The sequence below is a fragment of the Hylobates moloch genome, unplaced genomic scaffold (genome assembly GCF_009828535.3).
Source record: "Hylobates moloch isolate HMO894 unplaced genomic scaffold, HMol_V3 SCAFFOLD_12, whole genome shotgun sequence".
Lineage (NCBI taxonomy): Eukaryota > Metazoa > Chordata > Mammalia > Primates > Hylobatidae > Hylobates > Hylobates moloch.
The window spans coordinates 58,359,540-58,375,679 of NW_026652287.1; the positions used below are offsets into that span (position 1 = coordinate 58,359,540).

The following is a 16,140-nucleotide window of genomic DNA, read 5'->3' on the forward strand; positions in this document are numbered from 1 at the left end:
CATATCTCATACCAGGACGCATCTTAGACTTCTTTCCATTACTTTCCCATTACCTTGCTTTAATAAAGCAAATAAAACCTTAATTTACTTTATTAAAAAATAATCTATTTTTTAAAATGAAAAGCAGATACCTCTGAGTTCAGATTTGACCCATCTTTTTTCCTCACGTGAAGATTACAAATAAAATGAAGCAGTTTAAAAAGTAGAGATGTTCACATGTAAAATGATAATAGAACTTTACAGAGATGAGCCTCTGTTGTTTCCTTGTAGGGTACTCATTCCTTGGCAGTGCCCTGGAGTTTAAAGTATCCTGTGACAAGGCTTTTGCATGCTACTGTAGTAACCAGATTTCCTTGAGTAAGGATGATAAATGGAAATTTATCATTTGTGTGTTGCATTTCGCCTTATTATAACCAGGGTGCATTGTGGTCATTTCTCCTTACGCATTTTTGAAGCTCTGCTCACAGCCTTTAATGTGCATGCAGGTTCTCTGGGGCTCTTGTTGAAATACAGATTCTGATTCAGTGGGTCTAGGGTGTCCTTAGAGCTTACACTTCTGAAGTGTTCCCCAAGGACGCCAGTGCTGCTGGTCCATGGACCACACTTTGAGTAGCAAGGCTGTAAGAGACATTCATCCTTGGAGTTCTCCTGTTTGGCTTAAAAATTGTGACCCCTCTTTTAATATCTCCCTTGCCCCAAAAGAAAGTCTCATTAAATCTGGTATTGTGCCTTTTTTATGTTGGCTATTAACAGCCACGTCTTTCCCTTTTTCTAAATAGGAAAACACCGAATTGCTCATAAACCGCATTCCAAACCAAAAACTTCAGTTATTTTTGAAGCAGATACTGCAAATGATGTGAAATCCAAGGATTTGCTAGCTGATAAAGAACTGTGGGCTCGACTTGAAGAACTAGAGAGACAAGAAGAATTGCTGGGTGAACTTGATAGGTACTTGATGACAAATTATCTTTCCAAGATAATTTGTTTCTATACACATTTCCTCATTAATCTTTTTCTTCATTAATAAAATAATATGTGTTCATTGAAGAAAATGCAGGGAAGCATAATATATTATCAATAATCCTTTCACCTCAAGATAAACATTAATTCTCTGGAATATTTTCTTACAGGATTGTGTGTTTGTGCATATTCCCATGCATGTGCATGTACTTAAATACTTAAGATCAACATCTTCATTTTTTATTATAGCCTATTTTTATATAATTAATTATACCAGATAGTTGACTTTTAATAATCATGGATTTAATATATATAATGTTAAATTTTAAATGAAGTATTTTTATACCACACCCAGGATAGTGCTCTATCTTTGAATGTGTTGTGAAAAACAGAAATACACTTTGAATTTAAGTTTGATACAGTAAAATGTTTATTCTTGCTTTCCTTTTATAAACTTTGGAGCAGGTAATTTGTAATCTGGTCAGATAGCTGTATGTATGAGAAACTTTACCAAATTGCTGTTTGAAATACACATTAGCACACACTTAGAATTGTTAAAATGCTAAATGAAGTCTGCTACTCGAGAAGTTCCTGTATTATTTTGCTTAAATGATGTACCATATGCAATAATTAGTTTCTGTGAAAAATAGGGCAGGAAGCATAAAAGTTTCTTTTTCCTACTGTTTCACCTATAAATTCTTAGGTCTTTATGATTAACTGATACTATTCATTTTTTAAAACCAGTTTTGGATCTTGTGATTTTTCTTGGTCATGATTCTCTTTCTATTTTTTGTATGATGTGATTTCAGTTCTGTTGCATTTTCAATTTTGTTATTTTTGTGAGGTCCTCAAATCTTTTATAGAATCAAGTATGATAAATGTTCATTCATGCATATAAATATATTCATGTGCATATGTATAAATCCTTTATTTTTAAAAATTACAATAATACATGCTCATTGTAAAATATTCTGAGTATAGGAGTAGAAAATAAGTGTGTATTATGTGGTTTCAATTTCTGGTCTTTAGAGATACATGTTCTCTGAATTTCTTACAACTTTATTATTATTGGTACTATATTTATATTGCATATGGCCAATATCTTTTTTGCAAAGATAAAAAAATTATCTTCTATATTCTACTTATGTCTGAATAACTGCAATATATAGAAGCAGCATAGGAACTGTTTTTTGTTAATTTATTTCGAAACAGTTTTTTGTTTTTGAACTTGGAATTCTAGTTTTAAAAATACTTTATTCAAGATCTTAGTATTTACCCATGGAAACTAACTGGAAATTTAAATAATGTAAAATTCTAGTATGTTTGTTTGATCTTGTTAATTTTCTTCTCCCTTACTAGTAAGCCTGATACTGTGATTGCAAATGGAGAAGATACGACATCTTCTGAAGAGGAAAAGGAAGATCGTAACACAAATGTGAATGCGATGCATCAAGTAACAGACTCTCATACTCCTTGTCATAAGGATGTTGCAAGTTCAGAACCATTCAGTGGTCAAGTGAATCGTCAGTTGAACTGTTCAGTGAATGGTTCCAGTTCTTACCACAGTGATGATGATGATGATGATGATGATGACGATGACGACGACAACGTTGAAGACGATGGTGATAATGACCGTGAGGCTTTAGGGGTTGGAGATAATTCTATACCAACAATATATTTTTCTCATACTGTTGAGCCTAAGAGGGTTTGTATACTTTTAACTTTACTAATTTTGCGTATAATTTGAACATTAAGCATTATGATGTTTTTTAAAAGAGCAATATTAACAATCTTTATCATTGTGGATAGTGCCAGACAGGAAAATCATCTTTTGCCTCTTGTTCTGACCAATTTAAGAAGAAAAAGGGAAAAAAAAAATTTAGTTAGCTGGTATTGGTCTATTGTTCTCTGAAACAATGCATTGTTTGGGGTCTGGAAGGGGATCAGATTTGAGTGGCAACTACTGTAACTTCACCTGTCCTTCATTCAGAGAGTTTTCTTAAGAATCTTGGAGTTAATTATATTGTGGACATTTTGGTGTGCTTAGGATGTTGAAAGTGACTGCATTAGTTAAATTTTTAATTATGCCAGGTTGTTTTCTATGGACATAAAATGAATACTTTATAAGCACAAAGGGAAAATGGAGGAGGAAGTAAAAATTAGTTTCTTTTCTGACAAAGTAAATATAAACATCTGTGGATAATCATGACTTAGAATTTTGGCATTTTAGAGCTGGGGGTGACTGTGGAGATTTTCTAATACAGAGTTTTAAAGCTTTTCTCTAGTATGAAAAGCCTTTTGTTCCCTCCATACTTACTGTAGAATCCCAGTATTTAAAATAGATCAAAGCAGATTGGCTCTGATTGAAGGAAGGATAGGCTGCCTTAAGTCCATCTTTGCCCTCTCTCTGCTCCACGTACTGCTCTAAGGAGACACTGGGAATCCGTCTAATTCGTCTTTCTCAGGGAAATTTAAGGCCTAAAAGACATAGATCTCGTTGGTAATAAAACAGGAACTCTTTCGCCTCAGGGAGTGCCCTTTCTACATAATATCCCAATTGCCTGTATCAGAGTTAAGGGTCTGTGGTATCATTCTTAAGTGTGTGTGATTATTATTTAGTGAAATATGTTTAAAACATATTTGATATTTCTTAGCTTCCTGAAGTTATTCCTGCTCCAATATGAAGTGAAATAATTGTTTGTGTTTTTATATTCTAATATGTCAGACTGAAGGGGTCTTCCCCTGATTCTTCGGGAAAAGTTGACTGAGATGATTAGCCAGAAAAAAAGGTGGCTTTGTGATTCTTTTGCCAGGCTTTTACTTTTTTCCTGTTTTCATTTAGATAAAACAGAAAGAACAAATATTATTTGCAGGAATGTTACAGGGAATAGTGGTCATTATTGTGGAAAGTATGCTCTAAGTGCTGACTAGGGGTAGAAAAATAACATGTTAACCCCATGTGAACCCTGAACAGGGTTAGTTTTTGTTTTTTTACTCCTTCAATTTCTAAAAATTAGAAATGGTTTAAAAATTCTAAATAGGCACTATTTAATAGTACTTTTATGACTTAAAGATTATATTCTTGCTGAATTTTTGTTTATACTCTTTCTTTTGAAATACGTAATTCAAGCCAAACACTTAAAGGAATGGGGTGATACGAAGTTTATAAGAAATCTAGCATTCAGTTCAAATATATTTTGCCTTCTTTACAATAATAAAGACACTGAAGACTAGGATTTGTTAATAAAGAAGATTTTCTTTAGATGTCATAGATCTGTGAGGTAAGGACTTTTTTTAAAATTCCATCTGATAATGCACATCATTTCAGCATCAGAAAATTTCAGCTGCCTCTCTTACTATTATTTCTTTAGTTATAGAGTTTATTTGTTTTGGTTTCACTTTGATTTAATTTGTCAAAAGATTCTTAATTTCTTGCTCTGAAATTTTAGGTCCGAATAAATACTGGAAAGAATACCACTTTAAAATTCAGTGAAAAGAAAGAAGAAGCCAAACGTAAACGAAAGAACAGCACTGGCAGTGGCCACTCTGCCCAGGAGCTGCCGACCATCAGGACGCCTGCAGACATTTACAGGTGGGAGGCGCTCACAGCTGCAGGCCAGTCTGCTGGCCTTGCCTCTCTTTCTGCCACTGAACCTTTACTGGAGAAAGTTGACTGTAACACAGAAGACCCTCACTGAAAAGTGAAGTGTTCTGAGGAGTTAACTTAGGATCTGATAGGCTGACCGGCTGTAGCTTCCCAGTCCAGAGCAGTGGGAATGGAGGATTTTTTTTCCCACTTTCTCCTCTTCACCAGTGCTTTTGACACATTTCCAAATGGTCTAGTCAGAAAATCTTGTATCTTCAGAAAGCATTTTTATTTCCAGTGGGCTAGGTCTGTATGTTTCCACCACAGCCGTAACATGCTTGGCATGCAGTTTACCTTTTCAGAGTAGGAATTATACTGTTGCAGGTTTTTTTTTTCTTTTTTTTTTTTTCTTTGGAATTGTTTGTTGAGAAAACTATCACTTGAAAATACCTACTGTTTTTATGACCCTTATTTATAAATCAGTGAAAACTGCTAAATGTATACGTGGGTCTAAAACTTTATGTAGAATTTTGGCAAACCATACTATTGCCACCTAGGACATGCTTAAAAATAACATGCTGTGTTTTTGTTACCACTCATAGGTGGGAATTGAACAATGAGAACACTTGGACACAGGGTGGGGAACACCACACACCGGGGCCTGTTGTGGGGTTGGGGGAGGGGGGAAGCATAGCATTAGGAGATACACCTAATGTAAATGATGAGTTAATGGGTGCAGCACACCAACATGGCTGCACATGTATACATATGTAACAAACCTGCACATTGTGCACATGTACCCTAGAACTTAAAGTATAATAAAATAAATAAATAAAATAACATGCTGTGTTTTATTAGGCCAGAGAAATATCTTTCAGAATAGTATGAAGATATCATTTGAAGCTATAAAATTATTGTGATTGTGACTATTTTAGATATAAGATTGTAATAAAAATTTTCAGATTAATTTCTGCAATAGATTCAAGGAAATTTTCAAAAAGTTATTCTCAGTTTTATGAGTTACGTACAGTGAATGTATATATGTTTTGAATATCACAGAGCCTTTGTTGATGTTGTGAATGGAGAGTATGTCCCTCGCAAATCCATCCTGAAGTCTCGAAGTAGAGAGAATAGTGTGTGTAGCGACACCAGTGAAAGCAGTGCTGCTGAATTTGATGATAGGCGGGGAGTTTTGAGGAGTATCAGCTGTGAAGAAGCCACTTGCAGTGACACCAGTGAGAGCATTTTGGAAGAGGAACCACAAGAAAATCAACAAAAGAAACTTTTGCCCTTATCAGTACCTGAGGTGTGTGTGTGTATCTTTTAATTCTTTATTTCATATAGTATCTTTGACCAGTTGTAGCTATTTAATCTGAAAAGTCATAAGATTAAATTAATTCTAGGTTTTATACTTTCTTGGTACTAATTAATAAAAAATTAATAGTCACAAACAGTACAAATATTGTGATATTCAAATAGTTTATTTTTTGATAAACACATTGTCTTAACGTTCAGCAAAACAGGAAATTTAAAATATCTTACTTGGCATTATGTATTACATTTGTAGCTAGGAAATTATTTAGCAGTTTATTTTAAATAAATTACCAGTAGGTCATTTTCTGATAGTGTAAGGAGCAGATTACACTATTCTCTTTTAAATACCTTGGCTAAGTTAAAGAAAAATAATGCATGCATAGCAGATAATTATCTAAAGTCTAATATTTTACCCTGTACTGGTGAAGCTTAACTCTTGGGGGGATTATGGAATTGTTTTATAAGCTGATGAAAGCTGTAGACCCTGTCCTTAGAAAAAGTAGTATACACTCAATACACTTTCACCCACCACACTTCTTACAGTTTTTGGTGGCGGTGTGGGGGAGGTTAGGAAATCCCCAAATAAGGATGTCTGTGAAATATAAGGCTATTGATTTCTTCATTCTTGTGTTTTGGTGCGTATTTGAAGTTTTCAATTTAAAAAGTATTTAGGAAGATCGGGGAACCCATGCCTGGATCAAACCAGTGTACACATTTGTATATACAATAAGATACATGCATATATATAAATAACCTTATCTAAAAATTCCATTGCTTTTACTAAATGGTATTATACTCAGCGTATTAAATGGTAATTGGGGATGGAGATTGGTAGCATTTAGGGACAGTACATATGACTAGAATGTTTTCTTCCCCTCTTCTTAGTATAATTATCTTAGGTGACCTGGAAAGTATCTTACCTTATTTAATAGTCTTCCATACTGTTAGAAAACAGATAATGGATGTTATCAGGTAATTGCTGATAAATATTTGAAAATTAGTTTTTTGTAAGGACTTAGTGTATCATGGTACAGCTAGAGAGTGTGGAACCTATTTTTTATTTCACCCTTAGTAGCTTTGCATTTTGTATGGAAATGTTTAATAGTAGTTGCTGTAAATTTTTTAACATCAAAGAAATAGTTCATGATTATGGTAAGTACTTTGGAAGATATCGTTTTCAGGATCTTTTTAAATGCTAAAATACCTCTTTTTCAAAGGCATTTTAAATAGAAGAAGGAGAAGAAGGCTCTATGCTCATCATGATAAAGTGGAGTTTTTAGGAAAGTAAGCTTTAAGCTGCTTTTACCGGTTGAACTCCAAAAATAATGTAGGAGAGAGATGGCTTTCTTTGTTTTTGTTTCAGTGGTGGGGCAAGGTAGAAGAAGGTGGCTTTTTAAATTATTCAGGTGATATGTTGTTTTAACTAATTTTGAGCGCTTGGTAGACAGAGGAAAGCAAAAGTTCACTTGTCAAATTTTCATTTGTAGAGGGAAGGATAGAGGTTCTAAATACCAGCAATCTTTAAAAAAAAAAAAAAATTAACCCCCTGTGTCTTACCTATTTTTGTATAAAACGACATGTACAGATATTTCCAGCAATTTATGCACATTGTTTAATTCTGTTCCAGTTGAACATATAATTGACCAGATTAAATGCAGCAAACATCCAGGTGAAACTGAGTCATTTCTTTTTTTGTGGAACTTGATTTCTGTCATTGAGTTAATTATATTAAAATTTTGAAACCTGTACTTATTCCTACTAGTATCAGCACTTTTATTTTTCAACTTCCACTGATCTCTTAAAATTGAGGCAATATGCAGTAAAATATTTAAATAATTGCATAAATACCACCAAAGAGATGTCAGTTAGAAATGTCAGTACTGGTGAAACTAAGCTATTGGCTAGCAGGCAGCAAGGCCACCATAGGATAGCTCATTCATCAACTGATGTACAAAAGTCAGAGTTTGACACCCTAATAGCATTTTTATTTTAATACATTATTTTTCACAGCATGGGCTGGACATGAATGTATGAAAGTTTGAAGACCTTTTATTTATCCATTTCTGTTTTTTCCCAGATAAAATTTACATTTTACATTTTGTTTTCATGCACGTATACTGTAAAAATTACTTCTATTTGGTGGTAAAATTAAAACTTGATGGTGTTGGTTTCTCTGAACAATTAGTATTTTGGTGTAGTAGAGTTGTCTAGCCAAAAATCTTGTGAATTTACTTTTAATGAAAAGAATTGTCAAATTAGTGAATGGGAAGATTTTGTGGGTGTCTTACTTGCATTTTATTACCATAACCTGACTTTTGTTTTCTAGGCTTTTTCTGGAACTGTTATAGAAAAAGAATTTGTATCACCTTCCTTAACACCACACCCAGCCATTGCTCATCCTGCACTACCCACTATTCCAGAACGAAAGGAAGTTCTGTCGGAAGCATCAGAAGAAACTGGAAAGAGGGTTTCGAAGTTTAAAGCTGCCAGATTGCAACAGAAAAACTAGGCCCTGTCTAGGAAATGGGAACTTACATCCTAAAACCTAGTAGTTCATTTGTTTAGAAGATCTATAGCAAAATAGGTTACATGTAGTTTGAAATAAGGTATCCTGAGTTACTTTGGCAACAAGTTCTTTTACCCTTATCAATGGTATTTGAAAAAATCAAAGTAACTGTCTGAATACTTTAATATTCAGCTTGTTTTGTTAATTCTCTGAATACTATCAACACTCTTGTCTAAGTTTGCCTTTATGATGCAGTGGCAGCATTTTGAATTACTTTTCAAAGAATACTGTTCATATGCATTGTTTTTGTGTTTCAAACTAAATACAGGCAGTTTTGTGCCAGCTGTGATATTGTGCATACCATATGGACCATTTTAAAGAAAATTTTAAAATTTCAAATAGATTCAACAGTTTTATTACTTGCTTTCACATTTTAAAGGCACTTTAAAAAAATCTACTTCTCTTGTAGGTTTTGCGGCTAGTTGGCTATTCAAGAAACCTCGCCCCTCTGAATGTCATACTGTAATCTTTAAGGAAGAAAGCTACATGAATTAATTGTACTCTATGGGAAAATTTCTTTGGAAAGATATTTTGTAAAACTTTTTTTTCCAAGTAAAAACTTTATGAAACTTGGTCTCAAAAATGTTGTGAACTTTATGATTCAAAATTGAGTACAGATACGTCCTTGATTCATATATATGCTACATGTATCACACAACAGATCTGGAATTCTTTCAATTCCTCAGACACTTCTTCCTTAGTTTTTGCAGTTTCACTGGGATTTATTTTGGGAGACAAGGAAAGGTCTAGATGCTTAAACATTTTAAATAAAAATCCTTACAGTTTCATCTTCCCAGCATTTTCATTCTTTAAGGCTACTTTCCTACTAACTGAAATAACACATTTACTTTTACCACAATTCCTCAAAATAAAGAGAAATTTATTCTAACATTGAAAATAACATTACAAGTTAATCATTAGCTTGATGCATACTAAAAGGTAGCTTTTAAAAAGCATTCTGCATTAGTACTAAAATAAGCCATCAATGCCAGTCCACCCTCTATTCATGGCTAAATATTTAAAGGTTATTTATAGCTTGTTTAATGAATTCTTCTTAAACAAAGTGAAATTATGTCCTAGAAAAGTAGAAGCTATTTGTAATTAAAACAGTTCAACTTTAAAGTTTTATGAATATGTATTTTAATGACAAGGGGGCGAGCTTGAATCCCCACTAGTTAATGGATAATTCAGACCGAGGACTGATTTTGAAAGATCACCTAAAAATGTAGATTTGTTCTTTAGTAAATTTAGATCAACTGTGCATATATTTTGTAGTTAAAATCTTTCAGTCCGTGCCCCAACCCTCACCAAAACTAAAGCAGAAATTACACACACAAAGATGCTCCCGTTAGGAATTGCTATTCACATGAGGCTTTCTGTGCTAGATTTTTTTCCCAGAAACAAACTTTACTGTAGGACTATTGTGGCGTTCTTAACAGATTTGTAATTTCAAGATGCGTGTCATTAAATAATTTTTTATGTTCACAAACTTGATTTTGAGCCTATGTTACATCTTTCAGATAGGTTTTCCCTCATAGAACAAGATGGTAGTAGAAGCAGATAAAGTGTTTGATAACACATTTTTGCATGTTCTGCTCTGGAGACCATGAAATAGTGTTGCCCCATTTCATAGCTTCAGTCTTAGAGTATTAAATTGTAATTTAAAATTACAGCTTTTTTATATTAAAGTTTGGGACAAAATGAAGCTGGTCTTACCTGTTCTGTTTTAAACCATTATAAAACAGAACAGCAGACCAAGAGATTCTCTTTTAAACTTTCTATTTTGAAATATAATAACTTTAGTCATTCAGAAAATTGCACAAAATAGTACCAAGAGTTCCCATATACCCTCATTTCGTTCAGCCTCCCTCAATATTGTAATATAGAACCATAATATAATTATCCAAATCAGGAAATTTACGTTGGTGCAATAGCGTTAGACATAAATTACAGATCTTACTTGAATTTCACCAACTTTTCCACCAAATTTTCCATTAGAAAAAGAACTAGTGTTCTTCTGTTCCCCACATCTTGTCTATGACCCTATCTTGCATTTATTTGTTACTTATTGCTCCTTAGTCTTTCCTCCAATCTCAGACAGTTCCTCAGTTTGTCTTTCATAACTTTGATACTTTTGAAGAGTAGTGGTGGGATATTTTGAGGATGTTCCTCAGTTTGGATTTGTTTGTTGTACTCAGATGCCTTCAGATTTTGCAATTTTGAAAAGAATACCACAGAAAATGCATCATATCAAGAGGTACATTCTGGTTTGTCATTTCGAGTTCCTTATTTTGATGTATGAGTCTTAATCAGTTGGTTAAGGTGGTGTCTGCCAGGTATTTCCACTGCAAAATTACTGTTTCCCTTTGTAGTTAATATCTTGGGAGAGATACATGAGACATGAAAATTCTTTTCTCCTCCAACTTATGCTAAGTTTTGCATTCATTGGTGGATCTTGTATGTAACAGTTACCACTGGTGTTTGCCTAAAGGTGATTTTCTGTTTTGCCCTTTTCCACATTTATTTCTTGAAATTCTTTTATAATAACAAGCTAAGAAGCTTTGCCTCCATACCTCTCTCTCCAAGTTTGATTATTTATATCTGTGGACACCTGAATATTTTATTATGTGGGTTAAAATTCATTACTTACTATCATTGTTTTGTTGCTCAAATTCTTCTGCATTTGCCCGTTAGGAACTCCTTTGAGTTAACTCCTAAGTTCTTTCAGCAGGTTCCCATATTTTTTTGAACACTTTCTTACTGGCACCACAAAATGCCACAGAACCATCTATTTTTCCTGTCCCAGCCCTGGAAACAACCACTTCAAGGAACCCTGGTTCCTTTAATTGGAAAATGGTATTTAGAAACCAACATTTGTTCAGTTAAGTTTACAAATTGCCAATAGGGTGTCATTGCCTCTTGGGCCTTTCAGCAGATACAGCTAGGAAATATATGTATGTGTATTAATGAATATACATTTATGTATCTGTTTATTAAAAACTCATGAGTTTTGTACTGATAATTCTGATTCTAATTTAACACCACAGGATTAATTTCTGTTTTTCCTTATTTGTTACTTTTTCCAACATGGGTAACCTGCCTCTTGTCTACAGTGTATTTACTTACTGTTTTTTTGTTGTTCTTTCAGTGTAATATACATGTAGTTTCAGAAGAGCTAATTCATACCCTAGGAGAAACACATTAACTACATTGCACTGTTGTGCAATTCTTTATGGGTTTTGCCTCATATTATCATTCAAGAAACAGTTTTTCAAAGTTACTGAGGTTCTTTTCTTTCCCACCCTCTCTGATCTGTGGACTGATCTGAGCCCGATCTCAGCTCACTGCAAGCTCCGCCTCCCAGTTCACGCCATTCTCCTGCCTCAGCCTCCCGAGTAGCTGGCACTATAGGCGCCCACCACCATGCCCGGCTAATTTTTTGTATTTTTAGTAGAGACGGGGTTTCACTGTGTTAGCCAGGATGGTCTTGATCTCCTGACCTCGTGATCCGCCCGCCTCGGCCTCCCAAAGTGCTAGGATTACAGGCGTGTGCCACCGAGCCTGGCCCGAGGACATAGTTTTAACATATATGTATGTCTACGTATCATTGATGATTTTTTAGAATGATTCTGGGGCAGTATAGTATCTTAAAGGGGTTTCAGAATCATTAAAAATACTGTGTTACATAATGATTATGTTCATTTTACTGAAATTTGATTTTTAAAAAATTGGTCATGCATGTTAAAGAGCTTTCCATTCATTGAAATTATTCCTAATTTGTGAAATGCAGGTGTCTATTTTACAGATTTGTCTCCTCCATAAGAAACAGGTTTTCAAGGGTAAAACTGATCTTTATCTATCTGTTCTTTAGGGGGTGGCATGTAGGCTGTCAAGTAAAGGCCTATTAAGTGAATTCCTCAGTTACAATAAATATGATTTATATATTTAATTGGTCAGTATTAAATTTTTACATTTTAAAATAATTTAAATTTCATTTTAGAAGAATATCATTTAGGATTAAAAAATGTTTTTGCAGTTCCCTTAACCAATAAGTCACAAAGAGTTAAATTTTTTTTTAGCACTTACTATGTGTCATGCGTTTTTAGCATACTTGGTGTGGATTATCTCATTTAATGCTCACAGCATCCCAGTGAGGTAGGCACTATTGTTTTATCCTTCACCCTCATCCTACTAAGACAGAGACGTAACATTTTAAGCCACACAACCGTTAAGTAGGTTAAACTCAGGCAGCTTTGCTCCAGAACCAGCACTTGTAACACGTTTTTCTGACTTTTTTTTTTTTTTTAACATTGCCATCTAAACAAGACACTCATCTAGTGAGGAAATATGTGATCTATATGATGTCTCCATAATTTCACCTACTCACAATGAGGCTACCTTTTAAAAAATCTGAATTTTTGAAGCCTGTTTTGTTTGTTAAACTTTCTACATAAGAAAATTAATGTTGACTTGGTGGAATAGGGTAGAGTTTTTCAATGATGTTATTTGGCCATATACACAAAAGGAATATGATAGGTGGAGAACAGTAAAATTAAGAAGTCATCAGTGTAACGGTATTTCTCTGAAAAGCTACTCATGTTTTTCTTTATGTGAATTTAGGCATTGTGTGCATGTGAGTTTAAAATTAGTATATTCCTCATCAAGTGACCTCATAGTGACCCTTTTTATCCCTAATCATGTTTTTTCCTTTAGAGAGTAATAGAGCTAAATATTTTCCTAATATAACAGGTTCCATCTTTTGTGTGTGAGAGAGCTTTCTGTTTTGTTTTTGTTTGTATGCATACATGCACCTAATAGAATTATGCTATTATTAGTGTAAACAGTTGTTTCAGTACCTTTAGTGATGTTTGGTTACGTGGATGAATTGTGTAGTGATGAAGTTGGAGATTTTACTGCATCTGTTACCTGAGTAGTGTACATTGTACCCAATATGTAGTTTTTTATCCCTCACCCCACACCCGGCCTCCCCCTTCTGAGTCTCCAGTGTCCATTATATTACTCTGTATGCCTTTTCGTACCCATAGCTTAGCTCCCACTTATAAGTGAGAACAGGCGGTATTTGGTTTTCCACCCCTGAGTTACTTCACTGGAGGATAATGGCCTCTAGTTCCATCCAAGTTGCTGCAAAAGACATAATTTCATTCACTTTTATGGCTGAGTAGTATGCCATCGTGTATATGTACCACATTTTCTTTATCCATTTATTGATTGACAGACACTTAGGTTGGTTCCATATCTTTGCAGATGTGAATTGTGCTGCAATAAACGTGCAGTTGTCTTTTCCATACAGTGATTTCTTTTCCTTTGGGTAGATAGTGGTGGGATTGCTGGGTCAAACGGTAGATCTACTTGTAGTTCTTTGAGAAATCTACATAGTGTTTTCCACAGAGGTTTTACTAATTTACATTCCCACCAGCAGTGTATAAATGTTCCCTTTTCATCACATCCATGCATTATCTATTGCTTTTTGACTTTTTAGTAATAACCATTGTAGCTGGGGTAAGGTGGTATCTCATTGTGGCTTTAATTTGCATTTCCCTAATGAATATTTTTTCATGTTTCTTGGCCGTTTGTTTATCTTCTTTTGAGAAATGTCTGTCATTTGCCCACTTTTTAATGGGATTTTTTTTTCTTGTTGATTTGTTTGAGTTCCTTGTAGATTCTGGATATTAGTCCTTTGTCAGATAGATGGTTTGCAAATATTTTCTCCCGTTTTGTGGGTTGTCTGTTTACTCTGATGATTATTTCTTTGACTGTGCTGATGCTTCGTAATCTAATTAGGTTATTTTTCTAATTTATTTTATTTTATTTTTTATTTTTTTGTGTGACGGAGTCTTCCTCTGTCCCCTAGACTGGAGGGAGTAATCTCGGCTCACTGCAACCTCCACCTCCCCGGTTCACGTAATTCTCCTGCCTCAGCCTCCCGAGTAGCTGGGATTACCGGCGTGTGCAACCACACCTGGCTAATTTTTGTATTCTTAATAGAGATGGGGTTTCACCATGTTGGCCAGGCTGGTCTCAAACTCCTGATCTCACGTGATTTACAAAGTTGTAAAAAAAAACCCTAGCTGAAATAAAATAAACTACGAGGGTGGCCTTAATACTTCTGAAGACACAATAGCACCTGCCTTGGCCTCCCAAAGTGCAGGGGTTACAGGCATGAGTCACTGTGCCCAGCCCTAATTAGGTTATATTTATTCCTTTTTGTTTCTGTTGCATTTACTTTTTGGGTCTTAGTCATAAATTGTTTGCCTAGGCCAATGTCTGGGAAAGTTTTTCTAGGTTTTCTTCTAGAATTTTTATGGTTTCAGGATTTATATTTGTCTTTAATCCATTTTCAGTTGATTTGTGTATATGGTGAGAGATGAGGATCCAGTTTCATTCTTCTACATGTGGCTATCCAGTTTTCCCAGCACCATTTATTGCATTTTTTGACTAGGGTGTCCTTTTCCCCAGTTGATGTTTTTGTATGCTTTGTTGAAGATCAGCTGGTTCTAAGTATTTGGCTTTATTCCTGGGTTCTCTATTCTGTTCCGTTGTTCTATGTATCTATTTTTATACCAGTGCCATGCTGTTTTGGTTACTATAGCCTTGTATTATAATTTGAAGTCCGGTAATGTGATGCCTCCAGATTTATTATTTTTGCTTAGGATTACTTTGGTTATTTGGGCTCTTTTTTGGTTCCATATGAACTTTAGAATTTTGTTCTAATTTTTTGAAAAATATTGTTAGTATTTTGATAGGAATCGTATTACATCTGTGGATTACTTTGGGCAGTATGATATCGATTATTCCAATCTGTGAGTATGGGATATATTTCCATTTGTGTCATCTGTGACGATTTCTTTCAGCAGTGTTTAGTAGCCCACCTTGTAGTGATCTTTCACCTCCTTGGTTAAGTATATTCCTAAAATTTTAGCCGGGCGCAGTGGCTCACGCTTGTAATCCCAGCACTTTGGGAGGCCGAGGCGGGCGGATCACGAGGTCAGGAGATCGAGACCATGGTGAAACCCCGTCTCTACTAAAAATACAAAAAATTAGCCGGGCGAGGTGGCGGGCGCCTGTAGTCCCAGCTACTTGGAGAGGCTGAGGCAGGAGAATGGCGTGAACCCGGGAGGCGGAGCTTGCAGTGAGCCGAGATCGCGCCACTGCACTCCAGCCTGGGTGACAGAGCGAGACTCCGTCTCAAAAAAAAAAAAAAAAAAAAAAAGTATTTTATTTTATTCTTGTTTTCAGCAGTTGTAAAAGGGATTGGATTCTTGATTTGATTCACAGCTTGGATGTTCATGTATAGCATTGCTACTGGTTTGTGTAGATTTATTATGTAACCTGAGACTTTACTGAATTTATTAATCAAATTTAGGAGTCTTTTGGAGGAGTCTTTAGGGTCTTCTAGGTGTAAGATTGTATCAATGGCGAACAGAGATAATTTGACTTCCTCTTTTCCAATTTGGATACCTTTTATTTCTTTCTCTTGCCTGATTGCTCTGACTAGGACTTCCTGAAAACAGTTTTTAACCTACTCTGACAGTGTCTTAAAACTGTCAAGTTTAGTCTGTATTTTATTGTAATTACTCTTACTGGGAGGACTTTACTAATTTGCTTTGGGCATTTTATTTACCCTGCTTGTTGATTGCCTTTCCCCTTTTTTTTTTTTTTTTTTTTTTTTAAACTATTGCTCAGACCAAGTGCT

The 16,140-nt window shown here is 34.8% G+C and overlaps 1 protein-coding gene across 5 annotated transcripts in view; it reads left to right on the top strand.

Moving 5' to 3' along the window:
- URI1 (URI1 prefoldin like chaperone) overlaps positions 1 to 10,469 on the top strand; it is a 92,042-nt gene extending 81,573 nt beyond the window's left edge. For all 5 annotated transcript variants that reach the window (XM_058424956.1, XM_058424955.1, XM_032170335.2 and 2 more), the window contains 5 exons: positions 780 to 948; positions 2,320 to 2,665; positions 4,410 to 4,552; positions 5,606 to 5,852; positions 8,187 to 10,469. In XM_058424956.1, the coding sequence (XP_058280939.1) occupies positions 780 to 948; positions 2,320 to 2,665; positions 4,410 to 4,552; positions 5,606 to 5,852; positions 8,187 to 8,369 (1,088 nt within the window). In that variant the 3' untranslated portion in view covers positions 8,370 to 10,469. The remainder of the gene's footprint in view (positions 1 to 779; positions 949 to 2,319; positions 2,666 to 4,409; positions 4,553 to 5,605; positions 5,853 to 8,186) is intronic.
- The last annotated feature ends 5,671 nt before the right edge of the window (positions 10,470 to 16,140 follow it).